A 14712-nucleotide genomic window follows, 5' to 3' on the forward strand; every position below is an offset into this window, starting at 1 on the left:
TGTATTCACGGCGAGGCCTTTGAAGGGTTCTCCGGTTTAATGCCCTGCTGTCGGCCTGGTTTGGACTGCGGCTGACATGTGTTGACAGCTGTCATTCCATTCACCCACGAAACACAAAGTTATTAAGCTGGAACGTCTGACAATACTGTGAAATGTATTCACCATATTTGCACACAGACAAAGTAATTGAAGGCACGACCATTGTAGTAGCCAGGGTTCAATTTGTAAAAAAAGCTGTGACATTTTCTTAACCACTTAAGCCCTATGCTTTGTCGTGCAACAGATAGCGACAATAGACGATCTACAAGCTCTCAATGCGTCTAGAGTCTCATGACACGCCATGTTGTGAGCTTATAGATCTGCTATTTTCGCTATAAAAAAGAAAAGAAAAAGAAAAAAACTTGGAGGCCCACTTATACCCTCGTGGCCCATAGATTGAGAACCAGTGGACTATGATATATCCCACTCATCCTCAATATACAGCAGATACATGCCTAGATTGGGCCACAAATGCAGTCACTAACTTATTTCAAATTGTGTTCTGTGAGAATAACAGATATGAAAACATAATGCATGTTACAACAGATGGCTTCGGCAAACCATAATGATTAACTAATGACTTGTGTCTATGAATGGATTTTGGCTCAGAAAGCTCTCACTTTGGGACCATTCACATTTGTGTGAAAAGGGGAGGCATTAACTTTTAAGTTATAATGTATTGATCCCTGTGGGGAAAGTTGTCCTCTGCATTTAACCCATCCTAACTAATAGGCACGGTGGGAGACTGGCTCAAGGGCACTGGCAGGACTATATATGTTACAGGGAAATTGGCATTCCAGGGAAAATGAAAGGGGTACGCTTGTTTTCACCACCCCTCAGGCAATTCTGTAGAATCAACGCTAGAGGGCAATGCAAGCCAGACATGAGCCCCACACCACACACGCATGCACAAACGAGCACGCACACACGCATGCGCACGCGCACACACACACACACACACACACACACACACACACACACACACACACACACACACACACACACAGCCTCATTCCATGCAGTTGAAGCACAAGGGGGCGGGCCTGGCGGGCTATGTTAGTGCAGTGAGTGGCACTTGGGGCAAACGCAGTCCCCACAACATCATTTACGATTCTGTGCCTATCGGTACATAACTCGGACGGCGCTTAAGTCGACTAGCAGACCATCGGCCGGTCGTCGCGGGCACTCGCGCCTGGAGGCGCTCGGGCGCGACTCCTCGGCCTCAAGGTCTGCTAAGGCGGCGCGCCTCAGTCATGGTCCAAAACTATACTTTATCAGCGAAAAAAAAGTAGTCCGCGGTTGTTTGAAAAAGTAATGTCCCGAGCGGGAGTCAAACCCCGGCTCCCAGTGGTAGTGGGTGGGGAGTCCAATGATTATCGAAGTGCGCCACTGAGCCTTGTAATAGTGGTGTAAAGTAACAAAGTAGATTTACTCAAGTACAATTTTGAGGTATTCGTACTTTACTTGAGTATTTCTCTCATATTATCCATTTTATTTTCAGCGTTCCCCTAGCGTAGCTTCCTGGTTGTTATATTGTTGTTGTGGTCGTCGTCCTCGCATCAAAGCCCCGCCTCGCAGCACCGCCCCGCGCCTATAAAAGTAGCGCTCCCCTGTCAATTTCCCTGGACTGCCAATTTCCCTGTGACATATACATAACCCTATGTGTAGAAACCCACAGGGAGAACCTGCACACTCCACACAGAAAGACCCCAGGACCTTGCTGTGAGGCTACTGTGTTAACGACTGAGCCACCGTGACAATGTATTAAAAAGGCTGCATTCACAAATCATTGTCATTGTCTTTTGAAAATAAAAAGGTGGGGGCATTATTTTATTTATGTTTACAGTAAAAAAAAAAACATGGGCTTCTGTTTCCCGGCATGCATCTACTATGCATTGACATACAGTAGTATAAGTGCCTCCCTGGGGATACCACCATGTACTCCTGGCATATGGATTTGAGCACAGCTTGCAGCTTTACATCTTTTACGGTAACCTTTATATTTGCATTAAGTCGGATAATTTCATTACATAGACATGGATTATAGACACAGGCAGAGGGTCTTACACTGTACGTTGAGCTGTGTGGAGGAGTTGCTCATTCCCACCAGGTTCTCAGCCATACAGGTGAGCAGGAAACCGTTGTCGTCTCGACTAATGTTGAACAGTGTCAGGTTGATGGAGTGAATGTTAGGCCAGTATACATTAGACTGGAGAGAGAGAGAGAGAGAGAGAGAGAGAGAGAGAGAGAGAGAGAGAGAGAGAGAGAGAGAGAGAGAGAGAGAGAGAGAAGAGACAGAAATAGTAATAGAGAGAAGGATATGGATAAAAGAGAGTGAGGTAGGTTAGTAAACAGCAAGTCCAACATGCACATCATTCAGTTTTAAAGTAAAGTATGAGCATATAAAATGTGTGTGAATGTGTTTATGTCTGCATGTCTGCGTTGTTTTTTCTATACTGTAGGCCTACCTGGGGTGGATTTTGTAAATATGCGGTTAGCTCCTTGCTGCACGAACTGATCTATTGAAATGCACTTTGAGAACACTGTACTGTACCTGAAGCTACTTTCTTTAACCTCACCTCAAGGCGGAAAGTTATGTATACACCTGCATGTGAAACTTCTGTTCCTAAAAGGACATGCACCCAACTGCATACAACGCTAATTGTTCTAAACATCATGTACATACCTGCTTCTACACACACTATCTGTATATATCTTTGATTATTTGACAAGTTTGTAACCTGTGTTCTTTTCTTTTTCTTCTTACCTCTCCTGCTCTACTCTACCTCTATCCTCTCTCTACTCACAAAAACTACAAATGATGGAGCACACTCGAAAACCTGTAAACCTGTGATGTGAAAATGAAGATCATTCTGAAGATTCTGCTTCTGAGAGCGGTATTGAATCTGTGTTAGAGTGTAGTACTGTGTACTTGGTGTGTGTGTGTGCATGTGAGTGGTGACTGGGTGTGCGTGTTACCATGTGTGTGTTGATCGAGTGTAGTCCTGCTACGGTCCAGTCCACCTCAGGCAGGGGGATTCCAGATCCATTACAGCTCACGGTCACATTGTCGCCCTCCACGACAGTCAGGTTGGTATGGCTCACACTGATCTCTGGGAGGTCTTCACACACACAAACACACGCACACGCACACGCACACACACACACACACACACACACACACACACACACACACACACAAACTTCACTGTTGAAAGTATGGCTGATGTGACACACGCAAGATTAACCACTTCTTAAACCCTACACTACAGTACATACTACATTGACCGGGGTCAATGTAGTATATAAATAGCGTCAAAATAGTGTCAAAAACTGCCGAACTACACCTCTTGTGCCGCGTTGTGAGTTTGTAGATCTATTATTTCTGCTGAATGTTTGCCTATTTTTCCTGAATGTTCCCAGAATATAGATGCTATGGTTCATGTGTTTAATGTTACAAATAACAAATAAACTATTAATGAAGGCTAACTGTTATAGTAGTCAGCCTGGACAATCTGGAGGCTAGGGGCTCTATTCTGTGGCACGCTATACCACTACCCGTTAACCTTTACCGTCGATTTTCACAGTTATTTACAGGTGGAGGCGTGCCCGTGGGCGTGTTGTTACTATATCCCCAAAATTGCTATTCTGCCCACACACACAGGTGCGGCTTTGGGAAAGCGCACAGCGGATTCTAAAACCACCCGCAAGACTGCAATGGATTCGTGGAGACGGCCAGGGCGCACAGCGCGCACCTCTCTCTACCAGGCTATTATTGTCAACAAATCTCTGTGAGATGTAATTTTACTATAATCAGCAGAAGGGAGGTTGTCAATTCCTTGTGTCAAATGTGTTTATATAAGATGATAGTCTATTTAAAGAAGACAATTTGTGCATCGCACAGTGCAATGCTCCAATTTACACACGTCAGTTTTATTTATTGATTATGCAGGAAATAATGAATTGATTACAAAAATATTAAATTATCTCTAATCAGTAACATGTAGGTGATACTTATGTCTATCAAATGTGGTTTTATTGAAAGGCAATCAAAGTCCAGAGCTTAAAAAACAAACATCGGGTGTGTGTGCTCCATGTCAAATCCCCACAGTGCGGCTGCAGAGTTGTTTCCAGAATTTGCGAGAAATAAGCAACCAGGTCTATGAAAACAAGCCCAAAAGAAGCGACTATAATAGGCCACATGAGCACTTCAAACCTATATATGTCGTCCATTAAACAATGTGCATATTTATATATGTTGGCTATTTGAAAATAAACGATCTACAAGCTCACAACCGTTCTACCATTATTTACAAGCAACTTCAGAAAAACAAGCCCAATGTGGCTTATAATAATCCGACCAGGAAACACTGCAGACAGGGAGATAGGAGAGCGTATATTGGATTGGGGATAATGGCTAGTGCAGTCTTCTCTTAAAGGTAATGGCATCTGGCACAGTGATTGGTTTTATCAGTGTAACGCCCAAACCACACCTATGCATAATGTAACAGGTAGCGCAGGTGTTTAGCGGGTAAGGGAGGTGTCCCAGAATAGCAACTTTTGCGGGGGAACGCCCCTTGCCTAGTCCTAAATCCAATATTAGCGGCTTTAGCAACTTGAACCTGGAATAGGGCCCAAGCTCCCACCCTCTGCATTCCACTATCTCTAAACAGATTAACAATGGCAGCAACAGACTGATCCATCTACACCAGAGGTCTTCAACAGGGGGTCCGCGGAGGTACTGCAGGGGGTCCGCGAAATTGTTGTTTGATTAAACGATATATTTTTTTGAAAAAAAATAAAACTTTTTTTTTATTTTTTCCCCCCAAAATGTCAAATTGTCTTTAAACATAACATGAATCCATAGCAAACAGATAAATGGAGGCACAATGCACAACAATATGGTGTGTTTATACATATTTTGTAGAGAATTTTTATTTTGCACGCCTACTGGGGCAGGTGCGTAGGAGCAGGCAATATAAAACACAATTTTATACATAAATATACAATATATCTGGTAGCCCCCCCTACCCTACGAGGTAGGGGGTCCCTGCTCAATCTACCCATCAGTTTGGGGGTCCCTGGCCTGAAAAGGTTGAAGACCCCTGATCTACACTGTTCCAACAACGCATTCTCACTCCCAACGTCATATAGCCTACCTTTTTGCATCCGAAAGTGACACAAAGGACATTCTTTCATGCCATATCATGTTGACAATGACAGAGTGATCATATACCGATTCCCATCCTATCAGTATGCAACTCGGATGGCATTGGCTCTCACTTCACAGGGCGTAAGCCCACTTACGGAACATGCCATGTACAGTACCAACATTTCGCTACTTGTACCTGTATGAGTGATTGGCGAATAAAACCCACTTGAATCAGCTTGAATCTTCTGCCTTTTCAGTGTTTATTTAGAGGTATCCAGTGCATTAAAAGTAATGCCAAGGGGTCCTGACCAAGTGTAGCCTGGTAAAGCCCCTGCCTCCGGAAATCTCATTTCCATTTGATTTCAGGAAGGAGTCTGGCATGAGGGCTTATTTGGCTTTTTTTCGTCGTCCACCAAGTGGACGGGCCAATCAGTGTCCTTAGCCTGGTAAAGCCCCTCCTCGCTCATCGTTCTGTGATTGACAGCGAAAGTTGGCCAATCAGGTGGCGAGTTTGAGTGAACCCGAAAGGATCCGAGTGCAGCCGACCAAAATAGAACGGCAGCCATTGTTTTCTGTGCACTGTTTTGGTTTTGGTTTTAAAACTTCAAAACGCTCTCAAACTTCTTTTTTGAGGCACGGAATTTACTTTTAAGATATTGTTCGGATATAATTTAGTTGTTTAACTTCATATATGTGGTCAATTAATCATGACAGAGCCTATCTAAAAATAAAAATTCAGAGAACCGGCAGGGGCGGGCAGTGACACACTGCCCGACACATGTGTATCCGAATAAGGCAACCTATTTTCGGCATGGCCCTTTCAAAAGTCCTGTTGCGTCACATTGGTCTGGTGGTGGTAAAAACGAAGTGCTGATGGGCTGAAGGGGAACAACTGCTGATTGGCTGAAGGGGTTGTGAGTCAACGGTATTACTCCGGCCCAACTCCAGCCCACTAGGGGTGTGCCGATACACTAATTTCACGAAACGATACGATACAATATTGGGCTCACAACTTCAACATGTTGTCACCCTTTTCACCTCGGGCTGTTTGCATGCCTGATTATTATTATTGTAAAAAAAAAAAAAAAAAAAAAATCTTTTCAAAACCATATCTTTTTTCCCCAAAACGATACATATCGTCACGAAAACGTATCGTGATATATCGCGGGACGATATATCGGCACACCCCTACAACCCACAGACAAAAACACACACAGGTTCTCATGCCAGACTCACTCCTGAAATCAAATGGAAATTAGATTTCCGGAGGGAGGGGCTTTACCAGGCTAGACCAAGTGTACAGTATGTGACAAGTTGGGAGTAACAATGTGTTGTAACAGTTCCAAGGAGTGCTACTTGAGGTCGTCTGTGATGGCGGCCATCAGGACTTTCAATTAGATAAACACCACTGCTGTGTTTTTAATTTATTTTCATGCCATTATTGTGTCGTGTTTATTTTTTGCACATGTCCTGTTTTAGTTTGGTTTGTGTTTGACTTGTCCTGTGTTTTACTACTGTGTAATCTGCTGCTGAAACAACAGCAATTTCCCCCAGGATCAATAAAGTTTTGAATCTATCTATCTACAACTGCAAGTACTGAGGGAAGGTTTCCAGTAAACAAGACAAACAAGCTGTAACACTCAATACGGGGATCAGCATCACATGTCTACCCAAAAATATAAACCCACGTGGTCTACATGTCTTTAGGTTTGTTTTTTGTTTTGTTGTAATAAACTCTCCATCTACCATCTAATAGAAGAACCGGTCTCTGCCATGGAAAATGTATCAGATACGATGAATATATGAATGCTGACAAGAAAACACATCTATATCATGTGTGTTGCATGTCACATATACAGTAGATGGATGAGCATGGATTGAGATGCACTGCCAGCACCGATCTAATACCAGATTAATCTACACAAAAAGGTGGAGGAAATATACATAAAATAACTGATTTTGAGGTTAGATGCAAACGCTAGGGGGAGGCAGTTGTCATCTCCTGGGACCCCAAGTGACAACAATTGATGGACTGAGCAGATCTAATATGGAAGGGCAGGCTGTTCCAGAGCCTGGAGGCTGCAGCCGCAAAAGCGCGTGCGCCCCTGGTTCTCTTGCTAGTTTTGAGCTCGACCAGCAGTAGCTTGTCAGCAGACTGTGCTCTCCTTGGGAAGAAGCGTCAGGCGGTAAGGCCTCCATTCCCACTGCAACATAGTAAACACTGCCTTTGGAACCTTGTTTGATGAGCGGGCCTGCTTGTGCGCGATTGATCTATATTATGCTCATTTTATTTCTTGAGGGCAATGTGACATTTGACAAAGCCTTGAGTCCCTCAGTCCTAGAACGTTAGTCTGCTTATGCATTACATTCCACCATCCTTCATATCCGTTCACTTAAAGATCCAATATCTTAGCGGTGGATAATCATTTACTTTTTATTATAAAATCTGTACTGATATTGACACAGACAATATTCATAGAATGTACAGTATACCATTTATTTAAAGTAATTCTTTCTTGGGTGCCTCTTTCTACTCATCTAACTCATCTATCACAGGCCGTTTTCAGTTGTAGCTGCTTATTAGATATTAATATTCATTAGCTGACTGCCATGATTGGCTAAGCGTGAGAAAACCCAGGAATGAGGTTAATCCACAATCTACAACGTCTACAAATGAATACTGAAGAGAATGTTAGCTAGATAGCTGAATAGTGCAGATGATAGCTGTATGTACACAATCTTTTTTGCACTAAAAACACTGCTCTCTCCACACACACGCACACACGCATGCACGCCTTGTTCAATACCGGCTCTCTCTTCCTGACACAAAAAAGCTCCTACAGTATTTAGCCAAAAGCAGGCTAGAGCAAAAAGCTCTAAAACACCGAACCAGCTGGGGAAAGTTAATGAGTGACCTATGCTCCCCAAAGAGCAAAAGTGTTTAAGACAGGTCAGTTACTTACTGATTCCATGCTTGCAGCAAATCCCTTTTAACAAAATCCTTTTTGACATAGCTCAAGCATTGTATTTATTGTCTCATGCGTATGCACACATGCAGGCACGCACGCACTCGCTCACACACACACGCACACGCACACACACACACACACACACACACACACACACACACACACACACACACACACACAAAACAGTTCTTTCCTCAACAGTATGAACTCACCAGAAACTGTAGTTTTACCCTCAACTTCTTTGAGTTCTAATTTGCTCTGGCACAGCCACAGTACAAACGCAATTCTATTAATCTCGTTCCTGGGCAGAGCAACAATGATTGGTCTACTTAGTATCAACGTCAAAACGGGATGAAATTCTGAATAGCTTTTAAAACAGGGAGGATTATTTGTGCAGCTGTCCTGATGGTACAAGTAAGAGTTAACTCCACTTGTTCACAGTGTTTAATCAGATTAGATTACTGTAATCTGCATATCCCTCATCTAATCAACGGGTCAAATATCACAAAAGCTACAGAATACAAGTACCTTGGCATTTGGCTCGATGACAATTTTACTTTTAAATTTCATATCAAGAACCTTGTTGGGAAATGGCAATAAAAGACTGACTTCTTAAACCTTATACAGAAATAAAACCAGCTTCTCTTGTAGGAAGAGGATTTGTTGAAGCAACTTTCCTATCAGTTCTGGATTATGGGGATATGATTTACGGATACGCTGCTGCCTCTACACTTATAGTAGGCCTTTAGCCTCTGTTTACCACTCAGCTCTAAAGTTTATTACTGGTGACAGCTACAGTACCCACTACTGTATCCTCTATGACAAGGTTGGTTGGTCTTCTCTGGCTGAGAGACCTAATAATCATCGGTGTCTGTATATCTATAAATGTAGTTGTATACAACGTAGGTTCAGGAGTGGAGACCACCCTCTGCTTATCACAGCCACTCCCCGTCCTCAATCGCTTCCCTGTCTACCACACTACCTTCACTCATTAGCCACTCCCCATTCATAATCACCCCTATCCACTACACCTGCCTCCACTCACCTCAGCCAATCCTTGTTGCAATCGCCACAGTATAAATACACCTGCAATCTCTCAACTCTTGTTTGTTCTGCTCCACAACAGACCAAACATGGGCCGTGAGTACTGCGCTTGTAGATCGGTTCTTTCTGCCTTTCATTGCTTTCAAGTTCGTCCTCCTCCACCCCAACCTCCTCCTTCCCCCTCGATTCTCGCTCTTCTCCCTTCTGTCTCTACTTCTCTAGGAATCCAGGGGGGACAGTGACGGAGCCTAGACGACCGACCGCTCCCCGAGTAGAGCAACGATGGCCGTCAGCTCCCGAGACGACTCCCCAACTTGCACTCAGTGTCACCCCACCTTGGGTTCCTCATCCCGTTCCACGTTCATCTCATTTTGTCTCAATAAATCGTTAAACTTAAGCAGAGGTGTGGTCTCTTACTAGTGAAACATCACATATAACATACTATGTTGCCTTGGAACCGTGGTCCATTTTTAACTCACTCTAGGGACTGGTTGTTTCTCCAGGTACCTTATTGTGAGAGGTCTGATCTCGGAAAGACTGCTTTTAGTGGTTGTGCTCATGGAATCTCGTGCAACATGAAATAAATAAACAGAATACCCTTATTCTGTACCGATTTAGGAATGTTCAGGAATAACGTATCTGTAACTGTTTTAACTAATTGTTTGTTGATTTGTATGGCTGTTCTTCCCATGGTATCTATTTTTAACAGATTTTATTTGTTGATCTTACGTTGATCCCATTTTAATTGATTTTATTTGTTGATCTTACGTATTTTCCACAGTGTGATCTCAGCACCGTTGTAAATGAGGGTCTCCCTCAATGATTCGTCAGAGAATCGTAAACCAGATAGACCCTGTATACTTGTTTTTTCTTTTTTTTTGCCAATCTACAAACTTGAGTTGTGATGCATTGTGAGCTTGTAGATCTGCTATTTTTGCCAACATGATGTTCGCTGAATGTTCACCGGTTCTCACCAAAATGTTTGCCTGTGACATGCCCAGAATAGGGACAATAGGGTTCATGTTGTTAAATAAAGGTTGAATGAATGAATGAATATCAGCACCCTGTTATGTCAGCATTAGTCATTTATTCGTGCACTTTGTGCATGAGCGATAGATCCTCATCATTCATAGTTTTGAAGGGAGCATATAACGACATAGACCTGCTGTACTGTAACACAACATATGTCACTGAATCTAAAATCCAGACTACGCACGCACGCACGCACGCACGCACGCACGCACGCACGCACGCACGCACGCACGCACGCACGCACGCACGCACGCACGCACGCACGCACGCACGCACGCACGCACGCACGCACTCACGCAGTCATGCAGTCATGCAGTCATGCACGCACAATCCTTACCACAGTGGTTGATGTACATGTTGTGCAGTCTGATCTTGGACGCTCCATTCCTACAGTACAGTTGTTGTGTTTGGAGACCTGCTTCTCCTCTTTGCTGCCACAGCTGGACCCAGCGAATAGCACAGCCACAGTCAAATGTAACTCCATCCAAACGCCTGAAGAAAAGACAATACATATTATGATAATAAACAATTAACAAAACAATAAAAACAATAGAAAAATTGAAAACATCCTTGTACATACTGTACATACAACCATACAGTACATACATACATACATACATACATACATACATATTAGGCTATATGCATATAGTAGCCTACATACATGCATGCATACACACACACACACACACACACACACACACACACACACACACACACACACACACACACACACACACACACACACACACACACACACACACACACACACACACACACACACACACACACACACACACACACACACATATATATACTGTACTGTATTAATAACATGTTAAACGTGAGTAGAGTTTCTCATACACTGTCCCCACTGATGTTTTCACCATTGGTCCCAGGAATCAAACCAATTTTTTTTTTTGCAAGTCTGCCTCTTCAGCAAATTACTAGTCAACCAGCCAGGTGTCACTACAGTCTTTGCTACATATACTGTATTGTATATGCAGTATATCCTTTTCATGTCATTAGGCTGTAAATTAAAGACACTTTATTCAACAGTCGGTACCGCCTATGTGATTTGCATATGTCCAATTAGAGCGGCAGCTGGCTGCGATTGGCTGACTTTGCTGAGATGAATGGATGTCCCAAATGTCCTTGTCGAGGGTCAACGTCATGTCTCACATAAAAAATTTACATCGCATACATTTGGTGATTCTCCCAGCTGATGTGTGCGCGCGTGTGCCTGCAAGTGCCTGTGCATGTGTGCGAGCGTGCGCACGTGTGTGTGTGCACAACTGCACATGAGTGTGCACGCGTGTGAATGTCCTTGCTCAAGGGCATGATCAGTAAGTAATACAACTATTTATATTGTGGTCCCAAAGAGCTTCACAGTGAAACAAGACAAAAACTTGGGAACAGTAAACCAGTAAAACATCAAATAAATGATCTGCAATAGAGCTGTTTGCTGGGATTGAACCTGTGACCTTCCAGTTACAGGACACCTATAATATATGGCCGAGGCTATGAATTATGCAGGAGGAATGCTCCAGCAGCAGTCAGGTGATTAGATTGTATTCCTGGAGGTGACCCGCTCTCATATTCAGGTGGAATATTAGAATAATCTTATAGGATCTTAGAACTATCCTATCTCTGATACTGTACCTTGACACAGATAAATATTATTTAAGGTAATTTGTATGCCATTTTGGGCTCTATTAGACAGAAAGAGGAGATGCAGGTAGAGACAGAGTGATGTGCATTAAGTGTAATGCACCTTAACTACTTAAACCATATTTAAACTAGAAAAAGACCTGTGCTCCTCGGAGCACAGGTCTCCGCGAGGTCAGGTATGTAGGTTATTGTGGGGCAGCAATGTTCGGAATTCGCCAATCAGGATGGAATATGAAAAATCGGATGGAACCATCTTGATCACTTGACTATAGAGATAATGGGTACCGATTTGCATGATGTTTGAATTTGTAGGAGTAATATAAAAAAGAAAAATCGGCCTCCTGGTGGCGCTATAATAGGGCAATGTTAAAAGGGTAGCATTTTTTCTTCAACGTAGTGCGAATGTGCGTGCAAAGTGTCACCGCAATCGGACGCTGCATATATTGACTCAGCTGCACAGCTTTGAACTGCTGCCAATTTACAGTAGCAGGACTTATTCTCTCTCCGTCTAAAATGAGAGAGTCATAGGTTATTTGTCATATGTAAAGATTTGTCTGGGATTAATGTCATCACTGCAATACACATTGACTTCTGGACAAACACTATTATTGATATCGAGGTGGTACTGTACATGTGTTGATGTGGTTGCTTCTATACCTATTGCTTAATTCTTCTGTAAAGACACCAATGTTTCTAAACTGTCCCTCTCTTCTCCATCTCATTTCTAGTTTTGTATCTGTTCTGGTAATGTTATATTCTAATACAATCTATTGTTACTAAGCAGTGCCTGCCAGTCCAAGTATCACTATTTGAAAATTAATAGACCATACAAAGTTTCTTGCTATTCTGACATATACAGTAGATGAAAAATGATGATAGCTGTACTACAAAAATATTATTCACATTTTCATTGCTTCTTGACAATTGTATTTAACCAGCAGAATGAATTAATCCTGTGATTCATTTTTAGTGAGTCTAGATTCATTAAGCCATTAACTGGAGTTCAGTTTAATTAAATACACTCCTAAAACTTTATGTGAAACATTAGTTCATCAAAGGAAAGTGGGCTTAATAAAAAGTAGCTGACAAGCTAATAACTAATTAAATACATTAATGTAGTTTAAAGGGAAAGTATTTGGTATAGGTTTGGGTTGTGTAGTCACCTTGCCATGATGTAACTCCAAAGGTGGACAAGAAATCAAAAATAATTGCTCCATTGATTAGAAATTGATAATTCTAAGTATGTTCCTCATTGACTTACATTGTACGGTGAAACAGCTCTCTAAGTCACTCTTTTAGCATGTAAACAAACGTTAACAAAGTTGATTCAGACAATATAGAACATCACCAAACCCAGCACTGTTAGTTTTTTTAATAAACATGTCAACTTCCCACTATTTTTATTTGGAAGAAAACCCGGACTTGATCCGCAGATCCGGATCTTCTAATAGTAAAATCAACAGGAAGTTGACATTTTTTTTTTTATAAAAAAAAAAAAAACAGAACTGGGTTTGGAGATGTTCTCTCTGATTGTCTGAATCAGCTTTGTTTGTGTTCGTTTACGGGCTAAAAGAGTGACTTCGAGAGCTGTTTCACCGTACAATGTAAGTCAATGGGGAGAATATTTTTAATTATAAATAGTAAATGGTGCATTTATATAGCGCTTTTATTCAAAGCGCTTTACATAGATTATGCATTACATTCACCCATTCACACCCACATTCAGAAACACCGATGGTGGAGGAAACCATGCAAGGCACCAACCTGCTCATTGGGAGCAATTAGGGGGTCAGCATCTTGCTCAAGGACACTTCAACACTAACTCTGGGGGAGCCCGGGATGGAACTGGGAACCTTGAGGTTCGCATCCGGCCGCTGTACCAGCCACTCTACCCCTCAGCCACTGCCGCCCCTTTATAACAATGGAGCAATTATTTTTGATTTCTTGTACACCTTTGAAGTTACATAAAGGTGACTTCACAACCCAAACCTCAGCCAAAGTGGTCTTGCCCTTTAAAGTATCATTAGCATTATTCCTTTCTACACCACGATTCAGCAAAGACCTGCTGTGATTGGCCAGTAATTGCTGCGATTGGCAGTTCTTCCTTGGCCTTCCTTGTGTCCAACTTATTCCTTGTGCTTTTGCAACTAATAATGTTAAACTCACAAAAAACTACTGTATGCGCCTAAACCCAATCTTAACCCTAACCACAACCTCACAGAAACTATGCCTAACTTTAATCTAACACTAATATGACATTTGCCGGGACATGTTTTGGAGAAAAAAGAAAAAAAAAGTACACTCACTGTTGGACGTCTTAACACAGTGAGCTACCAAGGTCGCTGTTCAATTGCCATTTTGGACGTTATTTTAACCTGGCCTTCTGGCAGAAAGGGGTAAGGAGCAGGTCCCTTTCTGCCAGGAAGCCAATTAGAAGCAGGTACTGTAGGGAAGGCCTAAGGGCGAGTCTTCGCTGAATGGCGTCGTAGAAAGGAATAATGATTATCTGGACAGACAACAGGTGAATGCAGTTAACTTCTTGGTAGGATAGGAAAACAGCTGTATAAGAAGTCCTGGTGGTATAGCAAACCAACAGCATTAGGGAAGAATGCTACATTAATCTACTCTGCTAGCTAAGTCAGACCCTACACACAATTCAAAGCAGCACATTATAGATCGTTCCCCCCTCCTGCTGGGCAGGAGCGAGCTCCCTACAAAAGACTAATACTGGTCCCTTTACAGGCAAACCTTTCACAGACCATCTCCTTCTCTCTCTCTCTCTGTATCTCTCTGTATCTATCTCTC

The 14712-nt window shown here is 42.5% G+C and overlaps 1 protein-coding gene across 1 annotated transcript in view; it reads right to left on the minus strand.

The window, feature by feature from the left end:
* The window catches only part of ntrk3b (neurotrophic tyrosine kinase, receptor, type 3b), a gene marked incomplete at both ends in the record, with an annotated part of 300643 nt that overhangs the window by 111777 nt on the left and 174154 nt on the right, over positions 1-14712 (minus strand). The window contains 3 exons of the mRNA XM_080434874.1: positions 2107-2248; positions 3019-3161; positions 10574-10728. Of these exons, the coding sequence (XP_080291000.1) occupies positions 2107-2248; positions 3019-3161; positions 10574-10728 (440 nt within the window). The remainder of the gene's footprint in view (positions 1-2106; positions 2249-3018; positions 3162-10573; positions 10729-14712) is intronic.

Source organism: Gymnoscopelus braueri (genome assembly GCF_963280865.1).
Source record: "Gymnoscopelus braueri genome assembly, chromosome: 1".
NCBI classification, from domain to species: domain Eukaryota; kingdom Metazoa; phylum Chordata; class Actinopteri; order Myctophiformes; family Myctophidae; genus Gymnoscopelus; species Gymnoscopelus braueri.